This window comes from Rhineura floridana, chromosome 21, assembly GCF_030035675.1.
Source record: "Rhineura floridana isolate rRhiFlo1 chromosome 21, rRhiFlo1.hap2, whole genome shotgun sequence".
Classification (NCBI taxonomy): domain Eukaryota; kingdom Metazoa; phylum Chordata; class Lepidosauria; order Squamata; family Rhineuridae; genus Rhineura; species Rhineura floridana.
This window is the reverse complement of record NC_084500.1, coordinates 9,861,080-9,880,505: the sequence shown is the minus strand read 5'-3', so window position 1 is coordinate 9,880,505 and position 19,426 is coordinate 9,861,080. Positions and strand designations below refer to the sequence as shown.

The 19,426-nt window shown below is 43.9% G+C and overlaps 1 protein-coding gene, 1 long non-coding RNA gene and 1 pseudogene across 10 annotated transcripts in view; 1 reads left to right on the top strand and 2 right to left on the bottom strand.

Annotated features, from left to right (window-relative positions):
* Positions 1–19,426, top strand: part of RAP1GAP2 (RAP1 GTPase activating protein 2) — a 335,084-nt gene that overhangs the window by 243,025 nt on the left and 72,633 nt on the right. For all 9 annotated transcript variants that reach the window (XM_061604666.1, XM_061604671.1, XM_061604669.1 and 6 more), the window contains 3 exons: positions 977–1,030; positions 7,368–7,451; positions 13,527–13,627. In XM_061604666.1, the coding sequence (XP_061460650.1) occupies positions 977–1,030; positions 7,368–7,451; positions 13,527–13,627 (239 nt within the window). The remainder of the gene's footprint in view (positions 1–976; positions 1,031–7,367; positions 7,452–13,526; positions 13,628–19,426) is intronic.
* On the bottom strand, positions 828–12,855 carry LOC133374145 (uncharacterized). The gene is made up of 3 exons (XR_009759824.1): positions 12,807–12,855; positions 5,834–5,954; positions 828–1,018 (listed from the first exon to the last, which is right to left on the bottom strand). It is a non-coding gene; the product is annotated as an uncharacterized LOC133374145 (long non-coding RNA).
* On the bottom strand, positions 7,073–7,191 carry LOC133374533 (5S ribosomal RNA; annotated as a pseudogene).

Below are 19,426 nucleotides of genomic sequence, written 5' to 3'. Positions count from 1 at the left end.
CATGGGACGCGGATGCTGCTGGTCGTTCTCCTAGCTCTTGTTGTGGCTTGTGCCCTTGGAGATGACCACTGAACCAGCAGCAGTAGTCAGGAGGAGGAACAGAACCACGGGGAATTAGCACAGCAGTGGCAGGGAGGCACCTACATCAGCCACCCATCCTCTGTTCCTCTCTCCAAATAATAATACGTCAAAAGCACCACTGAATGGCTGACCCGGAGGGTTTCCTCGCACAACTGAGAGCCGGGACAAGAGCCTTTGAGCTCTCACCCTTCGGCTCATGCCAGAGGCTCGCACCTCCAGCCACGCTGCAGGCTTACGATATAGCAGTAGACAAACGCTTGGAGGCTCAGCCTTTCCGCCAACAGTCCCTCCCTCTCTGTTCAGAACAGATGGGAGGGTGGGTGCCCAATCCTGTAATCTAGTGAAAACTGCCTAAGGGGGCATGTTCAGTGTCAGAGAGGCTGAGCCAGAGCAAACAGGAACCTGAGCAGGAAGGCCAAATAGCCTCTGGTGGATTTTTGAAGGGATATTTACTGAGACCTTTTGTAGGCACTACAGGAGGCTATTGGTGACCCCCAGCATATGCACATGTTTTTCAAAACAATACAAAATCCTGCTTGGAACTGGGGGTGGGTGTCCACACCATAAGCAATGTTGCCTCTTTCAAGTTGCCTTCAATTCTCTGAAAAAACAACAACCCATGACTTGTCTGTATGAATGAATAATTTTTATTGTACTAGCCATTGACACTGACAATATTTTAAAAATGCTCCATTAAACACAACAGAATAAAAATACATGTTAAAATAACAAATTTAAAATCCAGTGTAATTTTAAAACATTTAATACAATATAGCAAATCCAATTCAAACTAACACTGGAGACACTCTTAGACGTCTCAACCATAGTCTGTCACTTGTCAGTGGCCTTTGTTCATTCTTTGACTCATGCACATTACTGTTCTGTATCTGGGCAGGCTTTCTGCGATGATGTGACCGGACTGAAGTTTAATCCTGTGCTGTACCCCAAGGTGAGATAAGAACGTGTCAAACAAGGACAAAGAGAGCCTGTTTCAAAACTGACATGCTCAGTGTGTGTGTGTATGTAATATGGGAGTAAAAAAAATGTATCATATTCCTGAGAATAGGCTTCTACAGTCCTGCAGATGAGTCTCTCTGACCAGGGATGGTCCTCCAGATGTTGCTAGACTCTCAAGCCCTACCAGATTGGCTATGCTGTCTGGGGCTGGTGGGCATTGGAGTGGCCATCTGTCGGGGCTGCTGAGGCAGGGGACTGCCTACCTCTTTCCCTAGCCTTTGACACAGGAGATGTGTATTTTCAGGGCTCTCCCTATTCCTGTGACTGTAACTTGTTTTAACTGTTTTTAATATTGAATTTTAAACTGTTGGAACCCACACTAGGACCTGCTGGTGAAGGGTGAGTGGCAAGGAGGAGGAGGAGGAGGAGAGGAGGAGGAGGAGGAGTGGGTTGGCCTAGATAACCTTTGAAGAACCTACTACCTTTATGATTCTACCCCACAACATTACTTTCCCTCCCTCCCCAAATAACAGTGCACATGCACAAATATTAATTTAGCAATAGAGTTGTTAACTGAGTTGTCAAAACAGGGTGTAAGACAATGTAATTTTCTTAATTCCGAGGTCATGTTCTTGTTGGGTTGAAAACTGTTTGATTCTTGTTTGTATAGCTCCCTTTTGTCCTTTTTTACCAATCTGCAATGTGTGCCTTAGAACTGTCATGGGGGGGTCTGAGGCTGAATCCGCTGGGCACTCGAATGCAATTATGCACAAGTAGGGTTGTTTTTTATGTTCTCGCTTATTTTTTACCTCAATTTAAAAATGAGAGAGAGGGAGAGGGAGGGAGGGAGAAGGAATGAATCTGAACCAAATAATGTCTCAGCAGGTAGGAAATAGTTGCTAAAAAGGCAGCCCAAGGAACCCTTGGTGGGAAACAAAACTGAAAAACCAACTACTCTTTAGACTCTTTGAAAGTGTATAAAATAGGCTGCTGGATATTTTCACAAGGATATGAGAGTCAAAAACAAACATTTGACACGGTGCAGGTAGGAGTGTCATCTCTGGACAAAATTTTCAGAGGAAGACCTAGATGAGGATGGGCCTGAAAACCACAGCCCAAGAGGAATGGTTGGAAGTTAAAGGGAGGTGTGTGTGATAGTGATCTTCAAAAGCCTGAAGAACTGTCATGCGGACTTATACTCTGTCATGGCAGAGAGCAGGGCTAGAACCAAGGAGTGGAAAGCACATGCATTCAAGGGGTTTGAAAGCAAGAGTCAGGCAGAGGCCCATAGCTTGGGGCAAAGCATCTGCTTTGCATTCAGAAGGCCCCAAGATCAATCCCCGGCAGTGGCGTTACTAGGGTTGGTGTCACCCGGTGCAGTAACTCATGGTGTCACCCCCCCATGGACCTCCTCCTGTGTACACACACACACACACACACACACACACACAGAGAGAGAGAGAGAGAGAGAGAGAGAGAGAGAGAGAGAGCCAGCTGTGGGATCATCACACAAACATTTTTTCCCTTTCACAAGGACATGCAAAAGATTGAACCCAGGACCTTCTGCATGCAAAGCACATGCTCATCCTACCATTGAGATATAGGGTAGAAAAGCACTCACTGTTCTGTTGGCCTGGGGATAATTCTGAGGGCCAGTTAGAGAGGCTTGGAGGGCCACATTTGGTCTCTGGGCCTGAGCTATCCTCCCCCCCCCCATTCTAACGAGCAGCCACAAGTGAAGCAGGGCAGGGGGTGCAGAAATCCTGATTCAGTAGGTTCCCTTCCCAAGTCTGCACAGTTTTGTTTTGGCTTCAGAGGATCTCCAAATCAAGGATTACAGAGACAGAAGAGGCAATGTCATTTCCACACAGAATTGAACTGAAACCTATTTTTTTTTGAGAAATTAAGCACTGGGTATCATATTGCACCAAGTCTAACAGCAATGGTAAATTTCTAAAAAAAAGAAAAAAGTGCCAAAGCTCACGGGTGCTTGTTAGCCTTAACCTCCTCTGACCTCATCCTCAGCCTGTTCTACAACCCATCTTCCATACCTAAGGCCTGTGAGAGGTTTTGATCCCAGCCAGATTTACCATTTTCCTATTTTAAAAGATATCACATAAAAAGCAATGCAATAAATCCCTGTAAGCAGAAGTAGCTGGGAGCAAAATGGCTTTTTTAAAAGTGTTTCAGAAAGAAGAGTGCATGTGGGGGAAGGGCTATCTCCTCCCAGGCTCCTGAACCCATGGCGCTTTTCAGTGTCTCTTTGCACACTTCCAATTTCGTAGGGATGCAACACAGAACTGGCCCATTTTGCTGCCTAAGGTGAAAAACAAGATGGCTCCCCTCTCTATTCCACAAACAAAAACCAACTGGCCTGGCAGCTGAATCCTCTGACAGAGGGAAAAAAGAAGGAACAGCAAAAGGGCCACAACCACTGTTACCCCACATCTACTGCCTGAAGTGGTTGCTTCACTTTGCTTAATAGTAGGGCCATCCCTGATCCAGCATGAGCTGAGTTGGGTCATGGTACATTATGTTTAGCCTTCAAAGAGGCTGTCCTGCAATCTTTGACAAGGCAGCAGGGAATTGCTCATCACAGTAAAGTTCCAGGATATCCCCCCAATTCAACAAATTAGTGTCAAGTAGATAGTTGCCCTAGTATTTGTAAATGCAGTTTCAGTTGGTGTTCACCAACGAAAGGCTCATATTTATGCTTTAGGCAATGGTGCAAAAGCCCTGTGATGCACAGAGGTATCTAAACAATTTTCTGGTATTCCATGATAAAAATGCTTCTCCAAATGATTAACAATTCTATAGAGCTGTGAACAGTTTTGCTGTATGGCTTTTTACCTCAAACTATTGTAAGTGTAATATATGAGCACCACACCATTAAGTTTTGTCTGGAGGATATTGTGGGTTCCTCTGACATAGCATGCAAGCAAGTCCCAAGAAATTCATTTGGAGGGTATGTGTAAATATACTTAATCCTTTCCAGGGAGAAAGCCATGTTAGTCTGTTGCAGCTAAAACAACAAAGTATCTTGTAGCACCATGATTAGTCTTCACGGTATCGCAAGACTCTTAGCTGTTTATACATGGTCATGGTTGTCTTGGGGGGAAAACACTGCTCCACAGCCCAGGCAATTCTTCATAATGTATAGGAAGTGTGGCGTGAATAAGAACCAGCTGCATCTGATGGGGGAGATTTGTAATCAGATCTTTCAGTATCTTTTATTTGCTTTAAAGAAACACCAAGGGACTGCTAACTTGATCTGGGAAGCAAGTATTGGCTCAGGGTTAACTTTGCAAGAAGTTATTCATCCCCTCCCTACTGTTTTGATACAAAGAAAAAGACATGAAGAGATCCAATAATGAGTCTTCCATCTCACTTGTAGTTTATCCCTAGATTGCTAGAACACAATCTGATAACATATAAAAGTCGACAATGTCATATTGTTGTGCTATTTTATTTTGAATGTGAGCTGCCTTGAGGAATGTGGTGCACTGAATGTCAAGACATACACACAATAAATATAAATTAAAAGATTTTAACACTCATCTGGGGCTGGCTTCACATTCCACTGTGTTGCACTTCCTTTGTTTGCACTTGTGGGTAATGTGGGTATACTCCTCATGTGAAGATAGCTCATGCAATTCATCATAAAGAACATGCACGAGTTCCTTCTTTGCACATTATTCTCACAGAAGCACACAGACAAAAAAGGAAGAGAAACTCACTTGTGCTTTCTGTCTTAGGCTACAATCTTTAACTGACTTGGATCCACTGAAAACCACTGGTGTCAGTTAACTTAGTTGTGCACGCAGAATGCATATTCTATCCTGTTAATGTGTGGAGCTACCATTTGAGTGATGCTGAGTCCCATGCAAACTATTGTTCTGCTTACATCTGGCTAAAGTACAACAAACCTGTCTAGTGCTTTTTTCAATAGCAGTCCTTAATTAATCCAAAATTTAGCAGTGAGACCCAAGTAAACACAAGTCATGCTAATACAGAGACTTGCAAGTGTTGCCAAGCTTGGTTACTTTCTACAAACAATTCTAACCACTGACATTGCCCAATCTGCAAAATCCAAACACTTAAAGGACACTGTACTGGTGATTCATAACTCAAGATTATTCTGAATGAGAGTTTTAGAGGCCAGTGGGGGGGGCGGAGTAATTGCAACAGCCCAATCTTTAGTACCCTTACTATATATGGCAGTCCAGGTGAAATATCAGGTGGTAAAGCAGAGAGGCATTATTGAATGTGTTAATTTCACTGAACATAGGTACACCTAACTATGCATAGAACAGGGCAGAACAGCTGCAAACTTATTTATGTGCAGTTAACTGGGAGTAAGCCCCGTTGAATATAGTGGGCTTGCTTTTGAGCAAACATGCGTACAATTGCGTTGCAAGACTACAGTCCTAAACGCAGTAGGGCTTCAAGTCAACGTGAATGAATGGTATTTATATTCGAGTTAACAAACATTGGATTAGCATATAAAAGCCAATATATTTTTGGGTTGGAAAAGTTTGCAAGCCGTAGCAACCTTTCTACCTATAAAACATTTACAGGACACAGTGGAGGAGGGAAAATTAGTTGTTCCACCACCAGAACAAAATCTTAAGGCGAGAGAAGTGAGATTCTAGTTATTCCAACTTTTACAAAACTACTGACACAAGAAGCGGAACCACCCGTTGCCTGGGAACTCTAGCCGATGGCGGTAGCCAGGAAGGAATTCGGAGAGGTGCCTCCGGCTTCAGCTTCACAGGACCACAGTGTGCTCACTTACCTAGAGCCGCCGGTGCCTCCATGCCGGACTTTGCCTTGGTGAAGTCGAGCTCCCGAGGGCCAGCCGGTGAAAACCGACGGAGCAGTCCCTCCTTTCAAGTGGACGCCTGGCCCCGTTGGTGCTGCGGGAGAGAAAGCGAAACAGAAGCACTTCCCCCGGGCCCCCGGAGCTGGAGCGCTGACGAGCTAAACAGCTGGGTTGGGGAGGAATCGGCTGCTCGGCTGACCCGCTTCCCGGTGCCTAGGGGTGGGGTGGCTCTGGGTGTCACCCCTCTCATGGTGTCGCCCGGGTGCGGCCCGCACCCCCCGCACCCCCTTAGTGATGCCCCTGATCCCTGGCATCTCTAGGAATGACTGGGAGAGACCTCAGTCTGAAACCCTTGAGAGCTGCTGCATGTCAGTGTAGACAATACTGAGCTAGATGGACCAATGGCCTGACTCAGTATGTGTCAAGAGAGATGGTCTGGATGGGCTGGTTCATGCTCCTGTCTGTATGCAGATAGGAACAAAACACAGGAACGTAGGAAGCTTCTTTACACTGAGTCACACCATTGGCTCAATGTAGTTCAGTATTGTCGACACTAACTAGCAGCAGCTCTCCAGGGTTTTAGGAATGGTTATCTCTCAGCCCTATCTGGAGGTGCTGGGGATTAAGTCCGGGACCTCTTACAAAGCAATTGTGCTACCACTGAGCATCGGCTCTTCCCCAAGTGGAGGCTGCCCATCACTACCTGTGATAATACAGCCAGAGTCAAGCTATATGGTTCAGCATTATCTACTCTGGAATAGTGGTGTCACTTCAGCCAGGTCTTTTGCAGACTATCATGAGATCTCCTAAGACAGGGCGGGGGAGTCTGTGGTCCTCTGGATGTTATTGGACTTAAACTCCCATCAGTTCCAGCCAGCATGGCCAATTGTCAGGGATCATGGGGTCCAGGAACCTTTGGAGGGTCATGGGCTTCCCAGCCCTATTTTAAGAGGAGATGCCAGGGATTGAACTGGGGACATTCTGCATGCAACCTATTTTGCTCTACCTATTTTGCTCTGCTGTTGTTGTTTGTAATCTACCATGAAACTGACACTCCTCAAAATACTTTTAAGGATCCCGCATAGATATGTTGTTGTTATATGCCTTCAACTTGATTACGACTTATGGCGACTCTATGAATCTTTTTTTATATATTCATAGGGTTTTCATGGTAAGAGGTATTCAGAGGTGGTTCACCATTGCCTTCCTCCAAACCTGCAGCACCTGGTATTCCCAGGCGGTCTCCTATCTAAGTACAAACCAGGCCTGATCCTGCTTAGCTTCCAAGATCAGATGAGATCAGGCGTGTTCAGGGTAGTATGGCCATAGGCATAGATATGTTGGGGGAAGGTAAGTTGAGTGGGTAATGTGCATAACAACTAGCCATCGTGCACATTCTCCAGGCCATGGAGAATGTGTGTGTGCGCATGCGCATGCACGCACACGCACACACACAGAGGGTTTCTTTATATACATAAGTAAATAACATAATTTTGTTCCATTCCAGGCATCTCAAATGATAGTATCCTATGACGAACATGAGGTCAACAACACTTTCAAATTTGGTGTGATTTACCAGAAGTTTAAACAGGTGAGTAACAATGCTATTGTTATCAGTGGTCATTTTATATTGGGTGAAAGAATGACATTTGCATTCATGTAGTGCCTCTTAGATCGTTCAGAGTAAGGCTGAGCTGTAAGCAAATTGAGGAGGTGTGATTTTGTATGGGGAAGGGGACATCCAACAGTTTTTTAAGGGGGCATACTAGTTAGTAGTGGTCAAAGGGGTGTTAAAACTGCTGCTGCTGCTAAGTAGTAAGTCCCCCAAAATGTCCAAATAATCCTTTCCCCAAAATCACACACACTTCAATTTATCACCTATGAATGGGGCAGTGAACTGGAGATGGGATATACTTCAAAGTGCTCCACGTACATCATTTCATTGTGTCCCTTACAACAACCCTGTAAGGTAGGTCACTATTAACTTTCCTGTAGTGCCGATTTTAGGCTGAGAAAGAGAGTCTGCCAACTAGTGAAGACAGCAGCAGAAAGATTTGAACCAGGAGTTCAAATTTCTTTCACTTGCTCTTTCACTTATCTGCTGTTTACTACACCTGTTCTGGATGACTCCTTTCTTGGAGACTCTGGGGATGCCTTCCATGTAATCTGTGGTTTTCAAGCTGTGAGCAAATGCCAAACTGAAATAAACCCAGCTCACTCATGCATATTCTAAACAGTGGGCTAAAATATGTTTCGCACATATTATTATACAGCCATGAGAGTAGCTGTATACTATAGTCAGCAGGGCCGGCACCAGAGGGTGGCCAGGTCGGGCCATGGCCAAGGGCTCCTGGGTCCCAAGGGGCCCCTAAAGGGCCCCTCCTTAGGGTGGGTGGGTAGCGGTAGTTTCTGTAATCCATGGTGTGGATCGTGGGAGGGAGTTCTGAGGCACCCCCCCATCGCTGTGCAGACCCGCAAGGGCCACCTGCAACATGCTCTTCCTACCTTGAAGTAAATGCTGGTCACCATGGTGGTGCTGGGCATGCCAGGGCCCGTTGCACTGCAGGTGCAAATCTGCCATCAACCAAGATGGCAGCCAAGGTTTCCTTAAGGGCCTGATGCCTCCGCCGCCATCTTGGTTGATGGCAGGGATACTTATAGTCTTGAATTTATAGTCCTGAACTCAGAAAAGCTTGCTTAACAACCCTCTAAATTTTCATGGCGATACACAAAACAGTCAGAGAGAATCAGTTCAAAGTGTAAAAAGAGAGAGGAAATTAAACTAGAACTGTTACTAGAAGCTAAAATGATGAAACATAATGAGAAGACATGATTCACTAGAAAAGACAATAATGCTGGGAAAAACAGAAGGGAGTAGAAAAAGAGGAAGACCAAACATGAGATGGATTGATTCCATAAAGGAAGCCACAGACCTGAACTTAGAAGATCTGAACAGGGTGGTTCATGACAGATGCTATTGGAGGTCACTGATTCATAGAGTCGCAATAAGTCATATTCGACTTGAAGGCACATAACAACAACAAACACAAAACAGTCAGAGAGAATTGAGAGTTCAGAGTGTAAAAAAAGAGAGGAAAAAACCAGAGCCCTTTTGGACTTTTTTCTGTCAGAGTTCTCATAATCTGTTGAAATTAATTAAAAATCAGTCATGTTCACAGAGGACCGGTAATCCTATTACTGACCTTGCCCCATACTCTGATCTTTATCTTCTGCAGTTGAAAAGTTAAAAAAAATGCCTGGTTGATTTTTAATTAATTTAGGAAATTTTACACTTAAGTCTATTAGTTGGGCATGCTCAGTAAGAACCAACTGTCAGTGTTCTAAAAGCCACACTCACAGCTGCTGGGCTTGCCTAATCAGGGGGCCACACCCACACCAGACCATTATTTCACTTTAGACAGTCACGGCTTCCCCCAAAGAATCCTGGGAAGTGTAGTTTGTGAAGGGTGCTGAGAGGAGACTCCTCTTCCTGTGAAAGAGCTTCAGTGGCCAGAGCGGTTTAACAGTCAGCTACTCTGATTGAAGCTCTGTGAGGGGAACAGGGCATCTCCTAGCAACTCTCAGCTTTGGTTTAAACTTGGGTGGGAGGCTACATGTGCCTGCTGTAGAATAAAAAGATGGGGGAAACCCTGAAAAAGAATACTGTTCCCAATGTTTTCCTTTTGGACAGAGCTCATCCATCCAATCTCCTCCCCTCCTCCTCTCCTCCCCCTCCTGCCCTCCTCCTTCCCTCCCTGTCTCTCCCCCAGGTCAGTTTCACCTATCCTAAGCATGATTGCAGAGAGCCAGTGTGATGTAATGGTTAGAGTGTTAGAATATGACCTGGGAGGCCAGGGTTCGAATCCCCACACAGCCATGAAGCTCACTGGGTGACCTTGGGCCAGTCACTGCCTCTTAGCCTCATAGGAAAGCAATGGTAAAGCCACCTCTGAATACCGCTTACCATGAAAAGCCTATTCATAGGGTCACCATAAGTTGGAATCGACTTGAAGGCAGTCCATCTCTATTTCAAGTATGATTGCACAGGAGTAAGTCCCACTTAACTCAAAAAACATGAAAATGATCAAACCTTCCCTCCCCTCCTCCCTCCTATCCCCTCCCTCTTGCCCCTTCCCTCCCCTTCCTTCACGTTCCCTCCCCCCTCCCCCTCCAATCCCCTCCTTCCCCCTCCCCCTCTTCCTCTTCCATGCTCAGATTTACCTATCCTAAGCATGATTGCACATGACTAAATCCCATTGAACTCAATAAGCATGCAAATGATCAAACCTGCCCTCCCCTCCTCCTCGCTTGCATCATATCTCTTTTGCCCCTTCCCTCCCCCTCCCCTTCCAATCCCCTCCTTCCCCCTCCTCCTCCTTCTGCTTCCCTCTCCCCTCTTCCTCCTTTCCTCGTGTCCCCTCCCCCTCCTCCCCCATGGTCAGGTTTACCTATCCTAGCCATGACTGCACGAGAGTAAATCCCACTGAACTCAATAAGCATGCAAATGATCAGATCTGCCTTTCTACTCCTACTCCTCTCCTTTCCTCCTCCCTTCTTCCTCCCCTCCTCTCTTCCTTCTCTTCCCCTGCCCACTCCAAGCCTCCCTCCCCATGGTCAGTTTTACCTATCCTAAGCATGATTGCATGGGAGTAAATCCCAATGCGCTCAATAAACACGCAAATGACCAAACCTGCCCTCGTCCTCCCCCTCCTGCCTGCTCCCCCCTCTTCCCCTCTCCATCTCCTGTGGTCAGTTTCACCTATCCTAAGCATGATTGCAGGGGAGTAAATCCCACTGAACTCAATAAGCATGCAAATGATCAATCCATTCTCAGCAAACTTGCACGGGATCCCATTTCTTACCTCCCAGATTAAAAAGCAGAGAAATTCATGAATAGGCAAAAAAACCCCTTGCAGTTTAAGAACGTACCTATAACCAACAGATATTTCTATCAAACTTGAAAAGCAGGGACATTGGGCAGCTATAGTGAATGCAGCAGGGGAGCAGACTACCTGGCCTCCTCTCTGAGATATTGGACTGCCCTACAAATTTGTCAAAACACAAATACAATTTGGGTTGGTCTTTCACAGTCCAATCCACTTCCTGTGTAGCTTGGAAGAATTTGATAACATGTATCTCTGAGCATATGGTGAGTGGTGGCAACACCTGCAATCAGCCCAAATAACAGAAATAAGGCATGTGCTATGCTGATCTTGTTTTAGCAGGGAGGAAGCAACAATATTAAAACAGTTGATATAGTTCAGATATGTTTGATTTACTTTGCCATTTTAGTGAAGTTTCCTATAGTAAATCATTCTCTTTTGCTTCTGTTTCTGTGAATATGTGAAGTACAGCAACACTTTGCAACACTAAGGAAAAGCTCCAAAACATCTATAGAATAATGGCACTGACTGTTCTGCAGAATAGTTTCCAATGGACATGAGGAGTGTCTCAGTTTGCACAAGATAAAACAGTGAGAGGTGAAATATATTCTAGCAAAATTCTAGGTGTTTTAATGCTCACTTTTCCTTAAGTGGAGTAGTTTAAGCATAGCAGGCTGAAAACATGCATCTTGGGCAGGCCTAGTTTGTTTTTTCCAACAGCTAAAGTCATTGCTTAAGTAGCAACATATTGTAATCCGTCTGATTTTATATCAAACTGCAGTTTCAGATTCAACTGTTAATGCACCCAAAATAGAAATAGAGCATAACCTCCAGTTTGAAATACAGAAGGCTGTCTTCACCATCATATGACACTGACCAATAAAAAGGCTTTGAAATTGATAAAAATAAATTTCTAGGATGAAAGAGGGAAATAGAATTTTCTAGATTAGATTCTCTGTGTAATTCTCCATTTTGGAGATGGCAGGTGTTTCCACCACTCACCATATGCTCAGAGGCACATGTTACCAAATTCTTCCAAACTACACAGGAAGTGGATTGGACTGTGAAAGACGAACCCAAATTGTATTTGCATTTTTACAAATTTGTAGGGCAGTCCAGTATCTCAGATAGGAGGTCAGGTCTCCTGCTCCCCCTGGTGCATTCACTATAGCTGCCCAATTTCCCTTCTTTTTAAAGTTTGATAGAAATATCTGTTAGCTATAAGTACTTTCTTAAACAGCAAGGTTTTTTTTCCTATTAGTGAATTTTCTTGCAGCCATTACAACAACCCTATAAGGTGGGTTAGTACTCTTATCTCCATATTGCAGAAATGTGGGTGGAAAGGGGCTGAGGTTGATTGCTAAGGTCACCTAGTAAATTTGTGGCAGAGATGAGATTAGAACTAGAAAATCCTGCTTCAGCCTCTTTTAGGGCTGGGCTAAAATGTCCCCCCTTTCACGGTCTTAAAATTGCAGGGACATTTGTTGAGATTGTGGCTCTGCAATTTTTGGGGGGAGGGTGAAGTCACTAGAGCAGGGGGTCCCAAATTGTGGTCCGACTCCATGAGTTTCATTCAGGTGGTTTGTGGCATGCCTGTGAAGGACAGTAGGAACAGTGGCTATGACCATTCAGTGCAGCAACTGCTCCCTTGTTGTTAGAACCCGGTGGTCTACCTAGAAGGTGAGCAGGTCAGACCAAGAAGTACTGTGGAGGGAGAGAAGGCTTCAAAGGAGTGGAGAGGATTAGTAGCGAAGCCTCCTACCTCCATCCCCCAAATGACACACAGAAGTCTCTTCACATTATTCTGTTGCATAACAAAGAAGTCTAATTGTGGCCTCAGCATTAGGTTATGCAGTAAAAAAATAAGGACGACATGTGCAAATACAGTTAGGATGCATTCCAGAAGTGCGCCTGCCAAATGATGAAGGGTTTGTCTATGCCCGCATTTGATAGCATCATAGGAAGCTGCCTGATACTGAGGGCTCATTCACACAAGAGCTGGACTGCAGGTGAAAGACGAAGCTGTTGCCTTCGCGATAGATTTGCAACGTTCACACTCTTACCTTCCAATCCGCTGTTTTCTGTTCATACTGAAGGGAAAGGATCAATCATGCAGCTGCCTAATGACCACACCCTCTTAAGGTCAAACTACCACTTCCTCTGGTTACCTTGGCAACCGAGCATGCTCAGTTTGTTCCAGAGTAAGTTTCATAAGAAAAAGAAAAGATTCTGACATACAATTATTTGTATTTTCACAGTCCAGCTGAAATACAAATATTTGTTTGAACAATGTTATGTTTTTTTAGATGGGAAAGAAAAATAAAGCACTGTTTGCAGCAGGCTTGCAGAACAGGAGCCAGCAGGAAATGACATGAACAAAGGGAGGAGGAGTGGAGAGGGGAATGATTGCACACCCGCCCAAATGCATTGGAGCAAAGCGTCTGCAAACCCTAGAGATACTAACTAGAGATGCTTTTTGCTTTCCTTTTCGGATTATAAATGGTTTGATACAGGGAAACTGTGTGATAGCTGCTGATTGCCTTCAATGTTATGTGAACCATCCAAATGAAACGGGGATGCAAATAGCACCAATCTCACAGTAAGTTGCCGTGTGAACCAGCCCTGAGTCAAACCATTGGGCCATCTAACTCAGCCACTGATTGGTGGCGGCTCTCCAGGGTTTCAGGCACAGTCTTTTCCAGTCCACAGTGGAGATATCAGCGGCTGAACCTGGGGCCAAACCACAGCCCCCCACTTTCATTTGGGTTTATTTGACTCTACAGACACAGGAAGAAGACCTCTTTGGGAACAACGAAGAGAGTCTTGCGTTCAAGGATTTCTTGAGTTTGCTCGGAGATACTGTAACACTCCAGGATTTCAAGGGGTAGGGCAAAGAAACAATTTTATTTATTTATTTATTTATTTATTTATTTATTTATTTTATTCCACTTATATACCACCCTTCGTCAAGAGACCCCAGGGTGGTTTACAGCACAGAATGGAAAAAACCAATATATATCAATACTTAACGTAATATCTATACAATATAAAAAATTAAAGCAGTTGTAATGAGAAATACTCAGTAAAATACAAATTCTCACAACGTAAGTTATGGCCTACTTATTTTAGGTTCAATTGTAAAATGCCATACATATATAACAACAACAACCTAAGATATAATTAAGGGAGGGGGAAATCAGAAGCAAATTATATAAAATACAAAAACAATGTACAAATACAGTCTAGTCTTTATACAAAAGTCGTGCTTAATTCTCCCCTCCCATCCTCACAGAAAATGGCAGACCCTCCCACCTGGGAGCTTTCCTTTCCCCTTCCAGTCTCTCAGCTTAGGAAATCTCCTCTTCCCTGCCTCTCATAGAAGGTTCTTCCTCCCTCCATCTGCCACTTTCATGTGGGTGAAGTCCTTCCCCCCCCCCATGACGTCCTAGAAGGTTTCATGTTGCAGTCTCTCTTTGAAGTTCCTTTGCACCAAGGTTGCCATTCAGTGAAGTAGCTTACAGAGTGTTCTGGGAGGTTGAAATGTTTTCCCTCTGGCTTTTGAATATTCTGTGAATGAGAGCCAGGGTCATCAAGCTGCTACTCTCATATGCCTCTTTCATCTCCTGGACCATCATTACCCACCCTTTTTCGACCCAACGCCCCTTTGCAAAATCTTTTTGTGCTCAACGTCCCCCTCAGATTAAGTATATGCCAATGCTTCCTATTCTTCCCTTAAAATATGAGTAATGCATAAAAGGTATTTTAAGTTATTATTACTGATCATTTTTATCATGCCTTTTTATTGCACTTAGATTACACAATGAATTCTTAGTATGATTTATTAATATACATACATAAGCAAAAACTAATTAAGTCCACACAGTATGAACCAATAGAATACACTGTGTTACTTAACAACAAACTTATTCAGTTTACTGGCATTGTTTCGTTAAACAAATTCATTTAAACATCACACGGGTAGCGAGTGTGTCCCATTCCTGAAGAAAACCAGCGAATAACTGACAGTCTGCATCACCCGTTTGCACACGGAACTCATCAGTTGGAAGAATGCACCCTCCACCAAGCTTATCAAACACTCTATCGTGATTGGTTCCAACATCCCTCAAGACAGCATCGGAATATTACCTAGTGCCGGGGCATGGCTAATATCCCCATTCCTTGATATGACACTGGCTGCTATTCAGAATTTCTTTACTAAAGAGCACACACTATTTATAGTGTTATTTCCATGAATTGAGACTATTAAATACATTCTAACTGGGGACAAAACAGTTTAAAAATTAATCATTTGTGTATTAAATAAAATTAAACTTAAATGCTTCAACTGTCGCATCAGACCGCCAAATGTCAATGCCCCCCTAATGAACCCAAATGCCCCCCTAAAGTTTGTAGTCACGCCAACACCCCCTGAAAGGCTGTCACGCCCCCCCAGGGGGCGCTACGGCCCATATTGGGAATCGCTGTCCTGGACCATACCCGGAGTAGCCCTTACTGCAAGATTTTTGTTAGAGGAATCTTCCATTGCCCTTCTGTAGTGCAACCCTCCCTGTTGATAACAGAGTATGTACGGAGTGTTCCTTAAAAGGGTTTAATATCTGGATTCATTCAGGTCATATTCCTCTGTGTCTGTTGGTGGTCTTGTCAAACATAAGCATGGCGTCCTCTACCTCCTTCATGTTATGAACAGCAACAGCAGCTTTGGCAAAGTCCTCCCCTCAAGATGCAAAAGGCCCTTTAAAACCTATACCATATATTATACAGATGTATATCCTGCTAAGTCTCTTCATTTGAACTAGTAAATGAAGGGTAAAAATGTGAAGTGTGTTATAAATGAATCCAGTTAGAATGTGCCACAATTACATCTCAGTTTTCTTCGGTAGATACATAGTCACCCTTGATAATGTAGGCCTCTCAAATTCAATCAGATTACTTATTTGTCAGTCAGCTTGCTTGCTCAGGCTACAATGACTTGTATATGTGTTTTCTTCACAGTGACGATGGGGCATTTTGCCCCAGAGTGCTTTGCAGTGTGCTTTGCAAAGTATTCTCCAAGACCCGACAATCAGCTGACTGCTGGGCCTTGGAAAGCCCCTTTCAAAGTACTATCTTGTGCAACGCTTTGCATAGAGCTTTGCAGGCACCACCCATCGGCAGATCTGTGGTAGCTGCCAACCCTCTTTCCACCGAACTAGGTTTTGACCTGCTCCACATCTAGAATTATACAATAGTAGAGTTGGAAGGGGCCTATAAGGCCATCGAGTCCAACCCCCTGCTCAGTGCAGGAATCCAGCTTAATGCATTCCCGACAAGTGGCTCTCCAGCTGCCTCTTTTATGCCTTTTATGTGGAGAGTCCACCACCTCCCTAGGTCAATGGTTCCATTGGTCATACCCCTCTAACAGAAAGTTTTCACTGATGTTTAGAAAATCTAGCTTCCTGTAACTTGAGCCCATTATTCCATGTCCTGCTCTGGGATGACTGAGAAAAGATCCCAATGCTCTTCTGTGTGGCAACCTTTCAAGTACAGTAGGGCCTTACTCATACGGCGGGTTATGTTCCGGACCCCCGCCGAAAAGCAAAATGGCCGAAAAGCGGAACTCATTGAATAGAATGGTGCACGACACCCGAAAACCACCGTAAAAGCGGAACAAGCGTCGTATGAGTGGGGCTTTAGTCTGATTGCATCTAATTGAGACCACCGCATTAGTGAAGCGCCGTAAAGCAAAGCGCCGTAAAGCAGGACCCTACTGTACAGAGTGCTATCCTATCTCCCCTCAGTCTTCTCTTCTCCAGGCTAAACATGCCCAGCTCTTTCAGTCTCTGCTCATAGGGCTTTGTTTCCAGTCCCCTGATCATCCTCATTGCCCTCCTCTGAACCTATTCCAGTTGGTCTGCATCCTTCTTAAAGTGCGGTGTCCAGAACCTTACCAGTGCCAAACAGAGGGAAACTGGGGGTGTAACACAATGGTTGCCAAATCAAAGTGTTTCTGTTCGTGTTTCTGGAGGGGGAATAGGTTTATCTGTCAATCAGTTGTGAGATCATACTTGTTGTCCTTCTCTGAACCTGTTCTAGTTTAACTGCACCCTTCTTGAAGTGTGGTGTCCAGAACTGGATGCAGTACTCAAGATGAGGCTCAACCAGTGCTGAATAGAAGGGAACTAGTACTTCACCAGATTTGGAAACTATACTTCTGTTAATGAAGCCTAAAACAGCATTTGCCTTTTTTGCTGCCAAATCTCACTGTTGGTTCACATGCAGCTTGTGATCAACAATTCCAAAATCCTTCTTACATGTAGTATTGCTGGGCCAAATATCTCTCATCTTTTGGTTTCTTTTTCCTAGGTGTAGAACTTTGCACTTATTCCTGTTAAATTTCATTTTATTGTTTTTAGCCCAATGCTTATCAAGATTTGAATTTTGTTTCTGGCCTCCACGGTATTAGCTATCCCTCCCAATTTTGTATCATCTGCATTCCCTGCACTTCCTTATCCAAGTCATTAATGAACATGTTGAAGAGCACTGGGCCCAGGACTGAGTCCTGTGGCACTCTGCTTGTTACCTCCCCCCAGTTTGAGAAGGAACCATTGATAAGCACTATTTGAGTACGATTCTGTAGCCATCTGTGGATCCATCTGATAGTTGTTCCATCCAGCCCACATTTAGCTAGCTTGCTAATCAGAAATCATGAGGCACTTTGTCAAAAACTTTGCTGAAGTTGAGATATATCCACAGCAATTCCTACTGTCTACCTGATTACCTGATCAAAAAATGAAATAAGTCTGGCAGGATTTGTTCTTGATAAATTCATGTTGGCTTCTAGTAATCACTGCTTTGTTTTCAAGGTGCTTTCAGACTGACCACTTTATAATCTGCTCAAGAATTTTCGCAGAGATTGATGTCAGAATGACTGGTCTGTAGCTCCTTTTTGCCCTTTTTGAAGAGAGATACAACATTAGCCCTCCTCCAGTCATCTGGCACTTCATGCATCCTGCATGGTTTTGCAAAGATAATAGACAGTAGTTCCAAGAGTTCTTCAGCCAGTTCCTTCCGTACTCTAGGATGCAGTTCATCAGGCCCTGTAGATTTGAACTTGTTCAAAGTACTTAGGTATTCCTTGACCATATGTCTATCAATCTCAAACTGCAAACATGCCCCTTCAATTTGTACTTCACGTTTACCAGGACGGTCATAGACCCCCTTTGAGAAAAGAAGACCAAGACCAAAGTAGGAATTGAGCACTTCTGCTTTTTCTTTGTCATCTGCTATCATTTTACCATACTCACCGAGTAGCTGAACCACCATATCTTTTCCCTGTCTTTTACTATGCATGTGCCCAAAGAAAGCTATTTTGTTGCTTTTAGCATCCCACGCAACCTCAGCTCATTCTCAGCCTTCCTGATGCCATCCCTGCAATTCTGTGCTACCTGCCTGTACTTTTCCTTTGTGGCCTGGCCTTCCTTCCACTTCCTGTATGTGTCCTTTTTTGTTTTCAGGTCATCTCTAAGCGTTTTGTGAAGCTACTTTGGCTTGTTCTGCTCTTTTCCACCTTCTTTCCTTGTTGGAATTCTTTGCAATTGTGCGTTTAGAATTTTCTTTTTTAGAAACTTCCACCCATCTTGGACTCCATTTCTCATTAGGGTTGCTTGCCATGGGACCTTACTTAGGCTGCAATCCAATACATACTTACCTGGGAGTAAGTCCCATTGAACCCAGTGGAGCTTGTTTCTGAATAGACATGTATTGGATTCGAGCCTTGTTGTTCTGAGTTTATTAATATCGGCTTTCCTGAAGTCTAAGTATGGCTACACTCAGCTTTTGTTTCCTTTAAAATCAAGAACTCAAGTATAGCATGGTCATTTCCCCCAGAGTTCCCATAACTGCCACTTCTATTTTAAAACAATTAATTTAATTTAAACTGGAACATATCAGGTTCCAGCCCTGGAACTAAGCCCCCATCTACAAAGTTCCCTGGGAAGAAGGGTTGATTGTAAAACTACTCTAGGAATTGTAGCCCTGTGAGGGGAATAGGGGTCTCCTAACAGCTTTCAGTACCCTTAACAAACAACAGTGCAGATGTGGCCTAATTTGGATTTGTCAATGTCCACCCTGGAAAATCTTCAATACTAATGATGTCAATGGCACCGAGCAAGTTAAGAGTGAATTTTCCTCAACATGGCTGCCACCACAACTGTGTGTCTCCTACCCTATTGATCCCAGATTTTCACAAGTTAATTCTTCCTTATCCATTGCCTTTTTTAAAAAAAATCAAAGCTTTTACATTCAGGAGTATTTTATCAAAGTGTTCGTTGCAATCACATTTTAAAGTCAACATTTCACCAGAATTTTAATTAGCGTGAAATACTGGAGTTGTATCCACTTAACTTTTTCTCAGAGATGAGAACTCATTGGGTGGTATTCAATGCTAGTCGTACTTAGAGTAGACCCACTGAAGTTAATAAACATAATGATAAACTCAGGTTCTTTAATTTCAGTGGGTCTACTCATAGTTGGATACAACCCAAGCTCTAGATTTCGTCCTTGAACACTCCTGTTCATACACTGAAGGATTCAAGATGGCAGCATCTGTGCCATCAATAGGGGGTTTGGCCTAACTACCCTAAAAATTTTCAATTCCAGGCTGCAATCCTAAACATACTTATTT